We start from the raw sequence: 16566 nt of genomic DNA on the forward strand, positions 1-16566 counted from the left end.
TTGGATTTCCAATATCAGGTATCAATATCAATTGAGAGATTGAAAGATGTGGTGGCAGATTCTGAGCATCAGTGCACAGCAGGCCATTAGAGAAGCAGGACTGACTTAGACTTAATGCCACATTAACCATGAATGATGAACAGTATGAACTGAAAATGTGAATATTCCATTTACAAAACAAATGTATGAAAAGTTGAACACATGGGGTTATTTTAACTATGAAATTATGATAAATAAAAGGTCAAACTATTGTTTCTCTGCAGCTGTGAGCTTAATTTGGGGATTTGGCTCTCAGTGGGCAGTAATGGGCATTCACCACAAACACCTTCCAAATATTCATCCCTCCTGAGATGACTTCCTTCACCTTTTTAGCGCTTTGAAGAGTAGGTTTTCTTGGAATGTTTTTTTTTTTTTTTCAAAATTCCAAGTCGGTGTTCTAGAACTCCACTGCTTTCAATCGCCAGCAGTGATTGTTACATCAGCATTAGAACGTTCAGCTGAGAACATTCTGATCACTAACTTGTGGTGTTGGACGGAGTGTGGCACAGTGGGTAAGGAACTGCGCTTGTAACCGAAAGGTCGCAGGTTCGAATCCCGGGTAAGGACACTGCCGTTGTACCCTTGAGCAAGGTACTTAACCTGCATTGCTTCAGTATATATCCAGCTGTATAAATGGATACAATGTAAAGTGCTATGTAAAAAGTTGTGTAAGTCGCTCTGGATAAGAGCGTCTGCTAAATGACTATAATGTAATGTAATGTAATGTTATACCATACAGAGTTAAGCCCTGATGTATCACTAACCCTGTACTGGGTGGTGGGGCTACAATCAGCTCAATGATTGGTTCATGCCAGTGTGGGACTGACAGCTCTTACTAGCTGTGCCAGTTTTTATTTTCATGATGGTTCATTCTGCCATCGCACTTATGAAGGGCATGAGAGGAAATGCCCCCCCCCCCCTTCCCTTCCATCCCCCATGACCTTTTAGTCTGAGTTATCCCATATGCCAACCCACTTCCTGTATGACTGAAACTTCCTCTTTATCTGAAAAAGACGTGACATTTCCCAACTAGGAAGCACCCACACTGGAGTTAATCCACACTCTTACCCTCCCTCACCCACACTGGAGTTAATCCACATTCTAACCCTCCCTCGCCCACACTGGAGTTAATCCACATTCTAACCCTCCCACTCCCTCACTGGGGTTAATCCACACTCTAACCCTCCCTCACCCACACTGGGGTTAATCCACACTGTGACCCACCATCACCCTCACTGGGGTTAATCCACACTCTTACCCTCCCTCACCCACACTGGGGTTAATCGATACTCTAACCCTCCCTCACCCACACTGGAGTTAATCCACACTCTTACCCTCCCTCACCCACACTGGGGTTAATCCACACTTTAACCCACCCCCACAAACTTTGAGGTTCAGCTATGCTATAATCCTAATCTTGGAGGTTTCCCACTTTTAAACTCTGGTACTGAGTCTGCTGTTTTGTTTTTTTGTTTTTTTTTGAAAAATGCTTCAGCACTTTGCTTTCAAGTCACTGATTGGCTCAACAGTTCCCCACAACTTGTTTCCAGGCCACAACTGACTGTTGACTGGAGGGAAACCACAATAACCTTGAGGCAAAGGGCACCTTCAGCAGGCTATATGTGTACATTCAGTATGACATAAGGCCGCTTGCATGATCCTTTCTAGGTGTGCTGGAGGTCACTGTCTTCGTTCTCACGGTTTATTATTGTTGTCTGTCCCCAACGTCCGTACAGAGTAGGGTTAAAGGTCATTCACGTATTCTGCTTGCTTCACCTGGAATATGTTTACAAAACAATTTGAAACTTTCTGATCTGGTCTCTTTGGGCATCTTTAAATCTATGAGTAAGGATCTAGAGGCAGTCACATAGCCACATAGCACTCAATTTGGTGCCATGTCCATGATTATGAATTTAATTCAGCATGCTGTATGCTGTATTTTGATGTATGTTGTGTGTCTGTAATTTTGTGTGGTGTATTTTGTGCTGCCTGTCTTGCACAGGCAACTCATGAAAAACAGGTTTTCCACCTCAGTGAGTCTATCTTGGTTAAATAAGGCTAAACAAAATATATATATAAAAACAAGAACTGTATATGTGCTAAAAACAGTCTTACAGTCTGTTCATGTTGAAAAAATGTCATCGCGAAATAGAGATAAAAATAACTGTTCTATTATCTAATTAACAATGATCATAACGAATCATATAGTCGTGCAATTTCAGACGCGTGAAAGGAAAAACAGGCACTCACCAGTCGGGGTCTTCGCAAACGAGGAGAGAATAATTTGTAAAAATAAGAAAGCTCTAGCGGAGTTGGCGGCCCTCATTTTTTAGACCGCTTGGCGACGGTGACCGTCTATCTCTGCGGCGCAGAAACTTCTCCTCCGGCGATCTCTGAGGGACCGCATGTGGCGCCTGTTTCCTAATGGGGGGGAGGCGGTGGGGGCGGGGGCGGGGGCGGGGGGGGGGTTGACGTGCTCGTGTGGTTCTTAGAGAGAAGTTTGACAGAAGGGAAGTGTCGCCAGCTCTGCAGGCTGAATGAGATTAGCAAACGTGTTGTGTTTTTTTTTTTTTGTCGCTGTGCCGTTCAGGAGCATGCATGCGGCCCGGGTTCGAATCCGGGCTGTGCCCCTGCCTGTCGCGGGCGGCCGCTCAGCAGGGCATTGCCACGGTGGGCCGGGGCATCGCCCAGGGAAGGGAGGGATTCGGACAGCAGGGAAAATGGCCTCTGACCACTCACCAGCACCCCTTAAGCTAAGCCGTTACCCGCAAGGTTTATAAAAGTCAGATGTGATTCGTCAGTGCAGAAATCACAGTGAGATGAGTCAGGTCAAGCAAACGGGGAAAACTGCAATCTCACATGACATGAACGATTCAGTGAGTGAGAAATGGCACCGAGCCAGCATTTCACCCCCCAGAATGAACCATTACCAGGTGTCTCATGGGACATTTCAAGCGCTATTGTGACATCATAAACGCAAACGTGCAAATTGCTCCGTAGCTGTGAATCAATCAACATTAATCCTTAGCTTCTTGTCCTACCAAATAAAAGTAGTAATTTTTTTCATAAACTCCATTTGGGGAGTTAGTTTTAATGATGCAAAACTGAATAAACAAAAAATTATTAAACTTGTGCTTACTTGCAAGTCAGTTAAGGACAAATATTTATTGCACACAGGCTATGGTCTTCACGCAACTGAACACAGAACAAAGAGTGAGCGAATCTAAGTGCACTCAGTGAAAGAATTTGGTTTGACTAAGGGTGGCATATTTAACCCTTTAAGGTATGAGATCACAAACATGTGACTATGGCTAAAATGGCTAAAAACAACAAAGAAAAGGAGAAGTGATGCTGTTTAATAAGACATTTTCAAGTAATGCAAGCATTTTGTTGTTTTTGCAGGCAATATTCCATAAAAACAACAACAATTATTATTATTATTATTGTAAAAGTATAATATTGTATCACCTTTGAGAATCTCTCTATATAAAAGATCACCGTATAAATATGAAAATGCAGTTTACGTATCTGAATATAAAATAATTATATTTATTAAAATTGCAGCCAGCAGAGGGCGCTCGGGGGGGGGGGGGAGTTAGCCGTTGAGACCGGAAGCGGAGGCTGAGGCTTCAGTGCCACCTTCTCCGGTGCTCTGAGGCTTCAGTGCCACCTTCTCCGGAGCTCTGCGGCTTCAGTGCCACCTTCTCTGGAGCTCTGCGGCTTCAGTGCCACCTTCTCTGGAGCTCTGCGGCTTCTGAGCCAAGCAGTATTCGACCTCGCTTTGGTTCTGCACACCTGCGCCAAAAATATAAACAATTTACCCAATAATACAGTGTGTTATGGCATGTGTATGAATACACTGTCTCACCACATTGCAGGATTTCAAGAGCGAATTAAAGTTGATTAACTCAGTCTATTTTAAAAGCGCTGTATTAAAATGAAAAGGAAGATTTAAAAAATGGGAAGAGGAAGTACAGTGTGGACGCTGCTTGAAGACTCAAAAAAAACTATCAACGTCTCACATTTATGATGTGGAACAATGACCCCAAAACTTCGGCAAGAAGGACTCACCTGTCCTCACGGTTAAAATGGCCGCCTTTTTGCCGTTGCACCAGTATTCCCCCGCGTCGCTGGGCCGGAGGTCGGATATGCGGAGCGCGTTGTCCTTCGTGTGCGAGAGGCGGTTCCGCGGGTCTTCGGCCTCCTTCCTAAGCGTTCCGTTCCGAAACCTGACGAAGACGGTCCGGCGTTCCGAACGCTTGCTCTTCCGGAACGTCCACTTCTGTTTCTGTTTGTCGGTGACTTTGCAGGGGATCAGCACGGTTCTGCCGGCGCTGACCGCGTATTCTTCACCTGAGGATCGAGACACACGACCGACAGGTGACTGACAGGAGAGTGAAATGTGACTGAGGCGACTGACAGGTGAATGAAATGCGACCGACAGGCGACTGGCAGTCACTGCAGCAAAACTGTCGTGTGTAACTCAGATTGCACTAATAACAATTCAAGTGGATGACCAAGCCTCGCCTGTGATTTAAAATGACGGACCATCACCCACATTTAAGTGAGACTCCACTGACGTGTGAGTCGGAGTAACACTCCATCGCTTAACTAAAGCCATCGACTGGCTTCGAGAGCCTGACCACTCCTCGTTTTTGTTTTTGTTTTTTTCCCCCCCCCAAGGCCTTAATTGGCCACTGATCGACGGGAAGCACGTAATCCCGGCTGCTGCGGACCCTCCTGGACTGGGTTTTGAGATCCCGGGGTGTGTGGTGCGGTACTGATGTGAGGATGTACGATGACTGGTGTTTCCTAACGCCCCGGCTGCAGGTGTACACACCTGTCAGGACCTCCACATCGGCCGCCACCTGGTCGCCGCAGCGGAACTCTCCGGAATCCCCCGGCTGGAGGTCTGTGATGAAGAGGGAGCCGTCCGCCAGGTGGCTGTACCTGCCCGCTTTAGCGCTGGCTGCCGTGTGCCCCTGCCAGGTGGTCAGGACCCGTCCGTCCCCATCCCTCCACTCCAGGGGAGCGGAGTCTGTGGGCTCGTGGCCAGGGCACATCAGGATGATGTAATGACCCTCGGGAACGGAAAGCCTCACTGGGGGGGGGGGGGGAGGAGGGGGAGCAAGGGAGGATGAGAACATGCAGGGCTCAGTCAGGTATTTTACATTACATTACATTACATTACATTACAGGCATTTAGCAGACGCTCTTATCCAGAGCGACTTACACAACTTTTTACGTAGCACTTTACATTGCATCCATTTATACAGCTGGATATATACTGAAGCAATGCAGGTTAAGTACCTTGCTCAAGGGTACAACGGCAGTGTCCTTACCCGGGACTCAAACCTACGACCTTTCGGTTACAAGCGCAGTTCCTTACCCACTGTGCCACACTCCGTCCTTTTACGGGAAATTTTACGGGAAATACTTTTCGACGCGTTCAAGTCCCACCTATCACTGACAGCTGAAGCACAGAACATCTATTTTGACCAAAATTCAAAATAAAATTCTTCTTTTCGCACGACTACGTGGTCACATGAGTAAAATGGCTCCCTGAAAATTCTCAGTGATAAACAGGGGTGATTTAAAATTTTACAGGATCTAAAGATAAGGTTTTTAAAAAAAAAAATTTATTCACAGAAGCAAGGGGGAGGAGGATAACATGCAGATCTGGGTCAGATAAGGTACTGGCACAAACTATGGAAACGCTGATTTGATAAAGGCAACATCTCGCAACAATCTCTTTTTGGCATAAAATGTAATATGTAAAATCAATATAAAACAAAAATGAAGAAATAATTAGCATTTGTAGTAAACAGGCTATCATTATACCATCCTATAAGTAGTTTATAACTGCATAATTAAGCAGTTCTAATGTATTTTATAACTGCAGATTTTATAATCAGCTTGAACGTATATTTCTTCGTCCATTATTTTTCTACATAAAGGATAGTATTTAATTTGAAGAGTGAAATGAAGAGCAGGTTTGACCGTTTCACCCTAGCAGGAGGCACAATATCTTATCATTGGATTTCCAATATCAGGTATCAATATCAATTGAGAGATTGAAAGATGTGGTGGCAGATTCTGAGCATCAGTGCACAACAGGCCATTACAGAAGCAGGACTGACTTAGACTTAATGCCACATTAACCATGAATGATGAACAGTATGAACTGAAAATGTGAATATTCCATTTACAAAACAAATGTATGAAAAGTTGAACACATGGGGTTATTTTAACTATGAAATTATGATAAATAAAAGGTCAAACTATTGTTTCTCTGCAGCTGTGAGCTTAATTTGGGGATTTGGCTCTCAGTGGGCAGTAATGAGCATTCACCACAAACACCTTCCAAATATTCATCCCTCCTGAGATGACTTCCTTCACCTTTCTTAGCGCTTTGAAGAGTAGGTTTTCTTGGAATGTTTTTTTTTTTTTTCTAAATTCCAAGTCGGTGTTCTAGAACTCCATTGCTTTCAATTGCCAGCAGTGATGGTTACATCAGCATTAGAATGTTCAGCTGAGAACATTCTGATCACTACCTTGTGGTGTTATACCATACAGAGTTAAGCCCTGATGCATCGCAAACCCTGTACTGGGTGGTGGGGCTAAAATCAGCTCAATGCTTGGTTCATGCCAGTGTGGGACTGACAGCTCTTACTAGCTGTGCCAGTTTTTATTTTCATGATGGTTCATTCTGCCATCACTCTTATGAAGGGCATGAGAGGAAATGCCCCCCCTGTCATGGTCCTGTTTTCCTGTCTGTGTTTCCCTTGTTGGGCCGCCAGATGGCGGCACTTCTGTTTTGTGTCCTGCTCCCCCCCAGTTAATTGTATGATTGTTTCAATTGTCTCGTTATCCCATCATTGTTCCCACCTGTGTCTTATCCCCTCCTTCGGGTTTGATTGTTTTTTGAGTTCACCTGTGTCTTGTTACCCTTGTCTATTTAAGTTCTCTGTTCCCTTGACTCGGGTGCTGGTTCCTTGTGTTTGTTCCCGACTAGCGTTTGTTGAGACCCATTGTACCTGCCTGTGTTTTTTACCCGTTTGTGTTTTGTTCCTGACTTCTGTTTGTTTCCCACCTGTGTTTGCTTCCGACTTGTGCTTGTTCCTGACCCGTATGTATTTTCTGGTGTTTCTTTTATGTGTTTGCCTGTGTGTTCCACCTGCCTGTACCCTGCCTGCCTGCCTGTGTTCTGTTCTGTGTTTTGTTCTTAAGAATGTTTTGAGTTTGTTGTTTTGCCCTTTGTGGCCTTGCCTGTTCCCTGTTTGTGTTTGCCTTTTTTTTGTGTGAGTAAAATCTTTGTTAATTTTCCCTTTTTGAGTTTCGTGTTTTTTTTTTTTCCCCCCACTCTGTGCTTGGGTCCCAGCACCCGTACTGTCGCACCCCCCCCTTCCCTTCCATCCCCCATGACCTTTTAGTCTGAGTTGTCCCATATGCCAACCCACTTCCTGTATGACTGAAACTTCCTCTTTATCTGAAAAAGACGTGCCATTTCCCAACTAGGAAGCACCCACACTGGGTTAATCCACACTTTAACCCACCCCCACAAACTTTGAGGTTCAGCTATGCTATAATCCTAATCTTGGTGGTTTCCCACTTTTAAACTCTGGTACTGAGTTTTAGTCTGCTGTTTCTTTTTTTTTTTTGAAAAATGCTTCAGCACTTTGCTTTCAAGTCACTGATTGGCTCAACAGTTCCCCACACCTTGTTTCCAGGCCACAAATAACTGTTGACTGGAGGGAAACCACAATAACCTTGAGGCAAAGGGCACCTTCAGCAGGCTCTGTGTGTACATTCAGTATGAGATAAGGCCGCTTGCATGATCCTTTCTAGGTGTGCTGGAGGTCACTGTCTTCGTTCTCAGGGATTATTATTGTTGTCTGTCCCCAACGTCCGTACAGAGTAGGGTTAAAGGTCATTCATGTATTCTGCTTGCTTCACCTGGAATATGTTTACAAAACAATTTGAAACTTTCTGATCTGGTCTCTTTGGGCATCTTTAAATCTATGAGTAAGGATCTAGAGTGTGATGTTCTGTGTAAGGACCCACACGCAGACCAGGGAAATCCAAAAAACGTTGTCTTTAATCAGTCCGAGGTTCGAAGCCAGGTAGTCAGAGAGAGGACGGTGCCAAATCAAGTTTCCAAAAGAATAGTGAAAAATCAAAAACCAGGAGATCAGAATGGCGAAGGTACAAAGGGACAGGCAAAAGAGAAGTCAAGGCAAAGCGAAGGTCAAACCAGAAGCAAACAAAACCAAAAGGGGCAGGCAAACTCAAAGTCGGGCAAAGGGGTGTCGCAGGAATCTCGATAGACAAAGGCTTACTAACAATCGGCACAATGAATTCGATCAACGTTCTGACACTGAACAGGTGGAAAAGACTGACATTTATACACTGGGGAAGATAACAATCAAGGAGGGGTTAAGTGAGTGAGGGAGGAGTAACAAACAACATCCAGGTGAAGAACATTAGGAAAACTAATTCAATGACAGGGGACTGACAAAACGCGGACTGGAATCACATAGACAACAATGATAATAGACGGCCTGGGTGAAGCAGGTAAAACACGTGCAGAGAGAGAGAGGTGCAGTCAGAGCAAGAGACAGGTGCAGGCAATTGCAGAACTCAGCGTTAGAGCAGGCTAGAAAGAAAAGGGGCGGAGCTACAGCGCAGCATGGAAAAGGGGAGACTGGTTAATGTATTAGTATAGTGATCTAAACTATCAAAAACCCAAAACTAGTGTGTGTTAGTCCATTAGTAATATTCACATGTTAGTATATTAGTGAGGTTAGTACTTTACAATCTATAAGTTAGTAGGGATTAGTAGAAATTAGTAAAACTAGAAATAAGCAGGAAGAAAGTAAAGCGAGACTGGAAAGAAGGGGGGAAACCACGAAAACCCGGAACCACCCGAATAGTGAAATCACACAAGTACAGGGGAGTGAAGCAGCTCCGGGAACACAGACACAGAGACAGTACTGGGGAGACAAGTGACCAGGAAATACAGACTACAACGGTACCCCCCCCCCCCCTAGGAAACGCCTTAACAATCTGCTTATCCAAAATGAAGCGAGAGGGGATCCAGCTTCTTTCCTCGGGGCCGTAGCCTTCCCAGTCCACCAGGTACTGAAGGCCGCGACCCCGACGACGAACATCCAGCAGTTTGTTCACGGTGTAGGCATCACCACCATCAATGAGTCGGGGGGAGGGGGGGCTCAGGGGCAGGGCAGAGGGATGGGTAACAACGGGTTTTAAGCGGGAAACATGAAAAGTGGGGTGAATTCTGCGCATGGTGGAGGGTAACTTTAATATAACAGCAGTGGGGCTGAGGATTTTAACAATAGGAAAGGGGCCAATAAAATGAGGAGCTAACTTCTGGGACTCAACACGTAGGGGAATGTCTCTGGTGGTGAGCCAAACACGCTGTCCAACTCTGTAGGAGGGGGCTTTAGAGCGGCGGCGATCGGCCGTCACCTTCATCCTGGCGCTGGCGCGAAGCAAGTTGAGGCGAGCGGTCTTCCATGTCCTTCTGCAGCGCCGGATGAAGGCTTCAGCTGAGGGGACCCCCACCTCCTCCTCCTGACTAGGGAACAGAGGCGGCTGGTACCCTAGGCAGCACTCGAATGGAGAAAGTTTGGAAGAGGAGGTGTGTGAGTTTATGGCATACTCTGCCCAGGGTAGCTGATAAGACCATGAGGAGGGATTCTTGGAGCAGAGGCATCTAAGGACAGTTTCGATAACTTGATTGGCCCGCTCGGTCTGGCCATTGGTCTGGGGGTGAAATCCTGAGGATAGACTAATGGAGGAACCCAACAGTGAGCAGAAGGCTTTCCAGAAACGTGCAGTGAACTGGGGGCCTCTATCGGAAACTATGTTAGTGGGGATGCCGTGTAGTCTAATAACGTGATGAATGAGTAGGTTGGCGGTTTCTTTAGCAGAGGGAAGCTTGGTGAGGGGAACGAAGTGAACAGCTTTAGAGAACCTATCAACTATGGTGAGGATAGTGGTGAAAGTGTTGGATGGGGGTAAGCCTGTGATGAAATCTAACGCTATGTGAGACCAGGGGCGGTGTGGGATGGGGAGGGGTTGTAACAGACCTGAGGGTGGGTGGTGAGAGGGTTTGTTCTGGGCACAGACCAAGCAGGCAGCCACAAAGTCCAAGATCTCTTGTTTCATGGAGGGCCACCAAAAACGTCTCTGAATAAATGTCCTGGTTCTGGTGGCCCCCGGGTGGCATGAGAGTTGCGACGCGTGGCCCCAAAGGAGAACTTGAGCGGACTTGGGCAGGAACGTAGAGACGATCCGCTGGGCAATTACTTGGACCAGCCTCATCCTCCTGGGCCTTACGAACCATCTCCTCGATGTCCAAGTGAATGGCATTGATGAAACAGCTCCGCGGGAGGATGGTGTCAGGTGAAGGATCCTTGGTGGGTGGTTCAAACCGGCGGGAGAGGGCGTCAGGCTTGGTATTCTTCGACCCGGGGCGGTAAGCAAGGGTGAAGTCAAATCTGGAGAAGAATAGTGCCCATCGGGCCTGGTGAGAGTTGAGGCGTTTGGCTGTGTGAAGGTACTCCAGGTTCTTATGATCGGTCCACACCAGAAAAGGTGTTTGAGAGCCCTCAAGCCAATGGCGCCATTCTCCCAAAGCCATCCTCACTGCCAACAGCTCACGGTTCCCAATGTCATAGTTCTGTTCCGTGGGTGTCAGGCGGTGAGAAAAGTAGGCACAGGGATGAATCTTATTGTCCTTGGATGAGCGCTGAGAGAGAATGGCTCCCACCCCAATGTTGGAGGCATCAACCTCTACGATGAACTGAACCGCAGGGTCAGGATAGACAAGGATGGGTGCAGAGGTGAAGTGGTTCTTGAGGGCTCGGAAGGCTGTTTCAGCCTGGGCGTTCCACTGAAATCGGGTCTTAATGGATGTGAGGGCGGTGAGTGGGGCTGCCAGAGAACTGTAATTTCGGATGAAACGGCGGTAAAAATTGGCGAAGCCCAGGAAACGTTGCAGTTCCCGACGACAGTCTGGCTGAGGCCATTCCACAACCGCCCGGATCTTCTGGGGGTCCATCTGAATGCTGCCGGCGGAGATGATGTATCCCAGGAAAGAAGTGGTGTTACAACTAAATTCGCATTTCTCCGCCTTGACGAATAAACGGTTCTCCAACAGTCTCTGGAGCACCTTGCGGACCTGGATGATATGTTCCTCCTTAGTTTTGGAAAAGATCAGGATGTCATCCAGGTATACAAAAACGAACTTATTTATCCAGTCCCTCAGAACATCATTCACCAGTGTCTGGAAAATAGCTGGTGCGTTCGTGAGCCCGAAGGGCATCACCGAATACTCCCAGTGTCCGGTAGGAGTGTTGAAGGCTGTCTTCCATTCATCGCCCTCTCGAATGCGCACCAGGTGATAGGCGTTGCGCATATCCAGCTTGGTGAATATGGTGGCTCCTTGCAGGAGTTCAAAGGCGGAAGCCATGAGGGGGAGTGGGTAACGGTTCTTGACCGTAATGTCATTGAGGGCTCGGTAGTCGACGTAAGGCCGGAGTGAGCCATCCTTCTTCCCCACGAAGAAGAATCCGGCCCCTGCTGGTGAGGATGAAGGATGGATGATGCCGGCAGTCAAGGACTCCTGGAGGTATTTATTCATAGCTTCCGTCTCCGGCCGAGACAGAGAGAACAATCGACCTCTGGTGGGAGTGGTGCCGGGCTTCAGGTCAATGGCGCAGTCGTAAGGGCGGTGAGGAGGCAGAGAGGTGGCTCGGGACTTGCTGAAGACCTCTTCTAGGTCCAGGTACTCGGGAGGAACCGCCGACAGGTCCGTCGGCTTCTCGGGAGGAGGTGACTCAGGAACAGAAGAATGGGCCTCTCGCAGACAAGATGCTAAACAGAATGGGCTCCAGCCCAAAATCTTGTGCGAGTTCCACTCCAAGGTGAGGTTGTGCTTCTCAAGCCAGGGATGCCCGAGAATGATGGGTGAGTGGGGAGATTCAATGATGTGGAGCTGAAGCTCTTCTTGATGGTTGCCGGAGAGCTGAACCTTGAGAGGAACGCTGGTGTGAGTGATATTCGCCAACCTCTGACCATTGAGCGAGTTGGCCACTAGGGGGCATGACATCTTCTCCAAGGGGATCCCCCATCTCTCGGCGGCCCCAGCATCCAGGAAGTTCTCCTCGGCCCCGGAGTCGATGAGGGCGGTGGTCCCTTTGGTTCGTCCATCCCACTCAATGGTGACAGGCAGGCAAGTCCGGTGTTTGGAGGAGGATTCGGTAGGAATCATACCCACTAGTGCTTCTCGACACACTAGCGGGCGTTGTCTTTTTAGCGGGCAGGCTGCGACATAGTGGCCTGGTTTCCCACAGTAGAGGCATGACCTGGTGTGCATCCTTCTATCCCTCTCCTCCTTGGTCAGGCGAGCACGGTTGACTTGCATCGGTTCCGGGTCCGACATCATGACTGGAGGAGGTTTGAGATTGGTAGAAGGTGCAGCAGTGGTTCTGGACCTCTCAGTGACTGCTCGGTTGTAGACCCCTTGACTGCGAGCCCGTTGGCGCTCTCGGATGCGTGAATCCACGCGGATAGCCAGGGCAATGAGATCGTTTAGGTCCTCGGGCAGGTCCCGGGTCAGCAGCTCGTCCTTCACGCTCTCAGACAGGCCATTGAGGAAGGTGTCGTACTGAGATTTCTTCTCCCAGCCACTGGCGGTAGCCAGAGTACGAAAGTCGATGGCGAAGTCCGACACCGTCATTCCCCCTTGGCGCATGCGCAGGAGTTCTTGCGCCGCATCATGGCCGTGCTTGGAGCGGTCGAAGACCCGTTTCATCTCTTCTGCGAGCAGCGTGGAGGTCTGCACACAGGGAAGCCCCTCCTCCCAGGCAGCCGTTCCCCACTTCCTAGCTCGCCCGGTGAGCTGCATGATGATGTAGGCAACTCGGGCCTGCTCAGTGGGGAAGGTAGCTGGCTGTAGCTGGAAGATCAGCCGGCACTGGGTAAGGAATGGGCGGCAGCCACCAGGTTCTCCGTCGTACTTCTCCGGAGGAGGAAGGTCGGGCTCACGAGCACGTACAGGTGGGATGTCAGGCGTAGTGGGAGCCGCAGATTGCTGGGGAGCGAAGCCAGGCGAGGAAGCCCGGAGTGCAGATGTCAGCTCCGCCACGCAGGAGGTTAGGGTCTGCAGCTGGTGAGAGACCGACTCCAAGTGGGACTGGTGGCGTCCCAACATGGCTCCCTGCTGCCCAAGTACAAATTGTACCTGGGCAGGGTCTGCTGGGTCCATCCTGGTCAGAACGTACTGTGATGTTCTGTGTAAGGACCCACACGCAAACCAGGGAAATCCAAAAAACGTTGTCTTTAATCAGTCCGAGGTTCGAAGCCAGGTAGTTAGAGAGAGGACGGTGCCAAATCGAGTTTCCAAAAGAATAGTGAAAAGACAGGCAAAAAATCAAAAACCAGGAGATCAGAATGGCGAAGGTACAAAGGGACAGGCAAAAGAGAAGTCAAGGCAAAGCGAAGGTCAAACCAGAAGCAAACAAAACCAAAAGGGGCAGGCAAACTCGAAGTCGGGCAAAGGGGTGTCGCAGGAATCTCGATAGACAAAGGCTTACTAACAATCGGCACAATGAATTCGATCAACGTTCTGACACTGAACAGGTGGAAAAGACTGACATTTATACACTGGGGAAGATAACAATCAAGGAGGGGTTAAGTGAGTGAGGGAGGAGTAACAAACAACATCCAGGTGAAGAACATTAGGAAAACTAATTCAATGACAGGGGACTGACAAAACGCGGACTGGAATCACATAGAAAACAATGATAATAGACGGCCTGGGTGAAGCAGGTAAAACACGTGCAGAGAGAGAGAGGTGCAGTCAGAGCAAGAGACAGGTGCAGGCAATTGCAGAACTCAGCGTTAGAGCAGGCTAGAAAGAAAAGGGGCGGAGCTACAGCGCAGCATGGAAAAGGGAGACTGGTTAATGTATTAGTATAGTGATCTAAACTATCAAAAACCCAAAACTAGTGTGTGTTAGTCCATTAGTAATATTCACATGTTAGTATATTAGTGAGGTTAGTACTTTACAATCTATAAGTTAGTAGGGATTAGTAGAAATTAGTAAAACTAGAAATAAGCAGGAAGAAAGTAAAGCGAGACTGGAAAGAAGGGGGGAAACCACGAAAACCCGGAACCACCCGAATAGTGAAATCACACAAGTACAGGGGAGTGAAGCAGCTTCGGGAACACAGACACACAGACAGTACTGGGGAGACAAGTGACCAGGAAATACAGACTACAACATAGAGGCAGTCACATAGCCACATAGCACTCGATTTGGTGCCATGTCCATGATTATGAATTTAATTCAGCGTGCTTTATGCTGTATTTTGATGTATGTTGTGTGTCTGTAATTTTGTGTGGTGTATTTTTTGCTGCCTGTCTTGCCCAGGCAACTCATGAAAAACAGGTTTTCCACCTCAGTGAGTCTACCTTGGTTAAATAAAGGCTAAACAAAATATATATATAAAAACAAGAACTGTATATGTGCTTCCAGTCTGTTCATGTTGAAAAATGTCATCGCGAAATAGAGATAAAAATAACTGTTCTATTATCTGAATAACAATGCTCGTAACGAATCCTCTGGTCGTGCAATTTCAGACGCGTGAAACGAAAAACAGGCACTCACCAGTCGGGGTCTTCGCAAACGAGGAGAGAATAATTTGTAAAAATAAGAAAGCTCTAGCGGAGTTGGCGGCCCTCATTTTTTAGACCGCTTGGCGACGGTGACCGTCTATCTCTGCGGCGCAGAAACTTCTCCTCCGGCGATCTCTGAGGGACCGCATGTGGCGCCTGTTTCCTAACGGGGAGGAGGCGGTGGGGACGGGGGCGGGGGCGGGGGGGGGGGGGGGTGACGTGTTCGTGTGGTTCTTAGAGAGAAGTTTGACAGAAGGGAAGTGTCGCCAGCTCTGCAGGCTGAATGAGATTAGCAAACGTTCTGTGTCTTTTTTTTGTCCCGCCAGAATGAACCATTACCAGGTGTCTCATGGGACGTTTCAAGCGCTATTTTGACATCATAAACGCAAACGTGCAAATTGCTCAGTAGCTGTGAATCAATCAACATTAATCCTTAGCTTCTTGTCCTACCAAATAAAAGTAGTATTTTTTTTCATAAACTGCATTTGGGGAGTTAGTTTTAATGATGCAAAACTGAATAAACAAAAAATTATTAAACTTGTGCTTACTTGCAAGTCAGTTAAGGACAAATATTTATTGCACACAGGCTATGGTCTTCACGCAACTGAACACAGAACAAAGAGTGAGCGAATCTAAGTGCACGCAGTGAAATGTTGTAGTCTGGACTCCCGGTCACTTGTCTCCCCAGTACTGTCTCTGTGTCTGTGTTCCCTGAGCTGCTTCACTCCCCTGTACTTGTGTGATTTCACTATTCGAGTGGTTCCGGGTTTTCGTGGTTTCCCCCCCCTTCCTTCCAGTCTCGTTTTTACTTACTTCCTACTTATTTCTAGTTTTACTAATTTCTACTAATCCTTACTAATTTATAGATTGTAAAGTACTAACCTCATTAATATACTAACATGTGAATATTACTAATGGACTAACACACACTAGTTTTGGGTTTTTGATAGTTTAGATCACTATACTAATACATTAACCAGTCTCCCCTTTTCCATGCTGCACTGTAGCTCCGCCCCTTTTCTTTCTAGCCTGCTCTAATGCTGAGTTCTGCAATTGCCTGCACCTGTCTCTTGCTCTGACTGCACCTCTCTCTCTCTGCACGCGTTTTTACCTGCTTAACCCAGGCCGTCTATTATCATTGTTGTCTATGTGATTCCAGTCCGCGTTTTGTCAGTCCCCTGTCATTTAATTAGTTATCCTAATGTTCTTCACCTGGATGTTGTTTGTTACTCCGCCCTCACTCACTTAACCCCTCCTTGATTGTTACCTTCCCCAGTGTATAAATGTCAGTCTTTTCCACCAGCTCCCGGTCAGAACGTTGATCGAATTCATTGTGCCGATTATTAGTAAGCCTTTGTCTATCGAGATTCCTGCGACACCCCTTTGCCCGACTTCGAGTTTGCCTGCCCCTTTTGGTTTTGTTTGCTTCTGGTTTGACCTTCGCTTTGCCTTGACTTCTCTTTTGCCTGTCCCTTTGTACCTTCGCCATTCTGATCTCCTGGTTTTTGATTTTTTGCCTGTCTTTTCACTATTCTTTTGGAAACTCGATTCGGCACCGTCCTCTCTCTGATTACCTGGCTTCGAACCTCGGACTGATTAAAGACAACGTTTTTTTGGATTTCCCTGGTCTGCGTGTGGGTCCTTACACAGAACATCACAGTGAAAGGATTTGGTTTGACTAAGGATGGCATATTTAACCCTTTAAGGTGTGAGATCACAAACATGTGCCTATGGCTAAAATGGCTAAAAACCACAGACTAAAATGAGAAGAAAAAGAAAAGGAGAAGTGATGCTGTTTAATAAGACATTTTCAAGTAATGC

The 16566-nt window shown here is 47.3% G+C and overlaps 1 protein-coding gene across 1 annotated transcript; it reads right to left on the reverse strand.

Moving 5' to 3' along the window:
- Window positions 1–3730: 3730 nt before the first annotated feature.
- On the reverse strand, window positions 3731–14871 carry LOC135247302 (CXADR-like membrane protein). Its single transcript, XM_064320604.1, has 4 exons — window positions 14738–14871; window positions 4880–5140; window positions 4111–4392; window positions 3731–3834 (listed from the first exon to the last, which is right to left on the reverse strand). Exons 1-4 carry the CDS (start codon window positions 14811–14813, stop codon window positions 3731–3733), a joined length of 723 nt encoding a protein of 240 aa, XP_064176674.1. The 5' UTR covers window positions 14814–14871.
- Window positions 14872–16566: the final 1695 nt, after the last annotated feature.

This window comes from Anguilla rostrata, unplaced genomic scaffold, assembly GCF_018555375.3.
Source record: "Anguilla rostrata isolate EN2019 unplaced genomic scaffold, ASM1855537v3 scaf1205, whole genome shotgun sequence".
In the NCBI taxonomy this organism is placed as follows: Eukaryota; Metazoa; Chordata; class Actinopteri; order Anguilliformes; family Anguillidae; genus Anguilla; species Anguilla rostrata.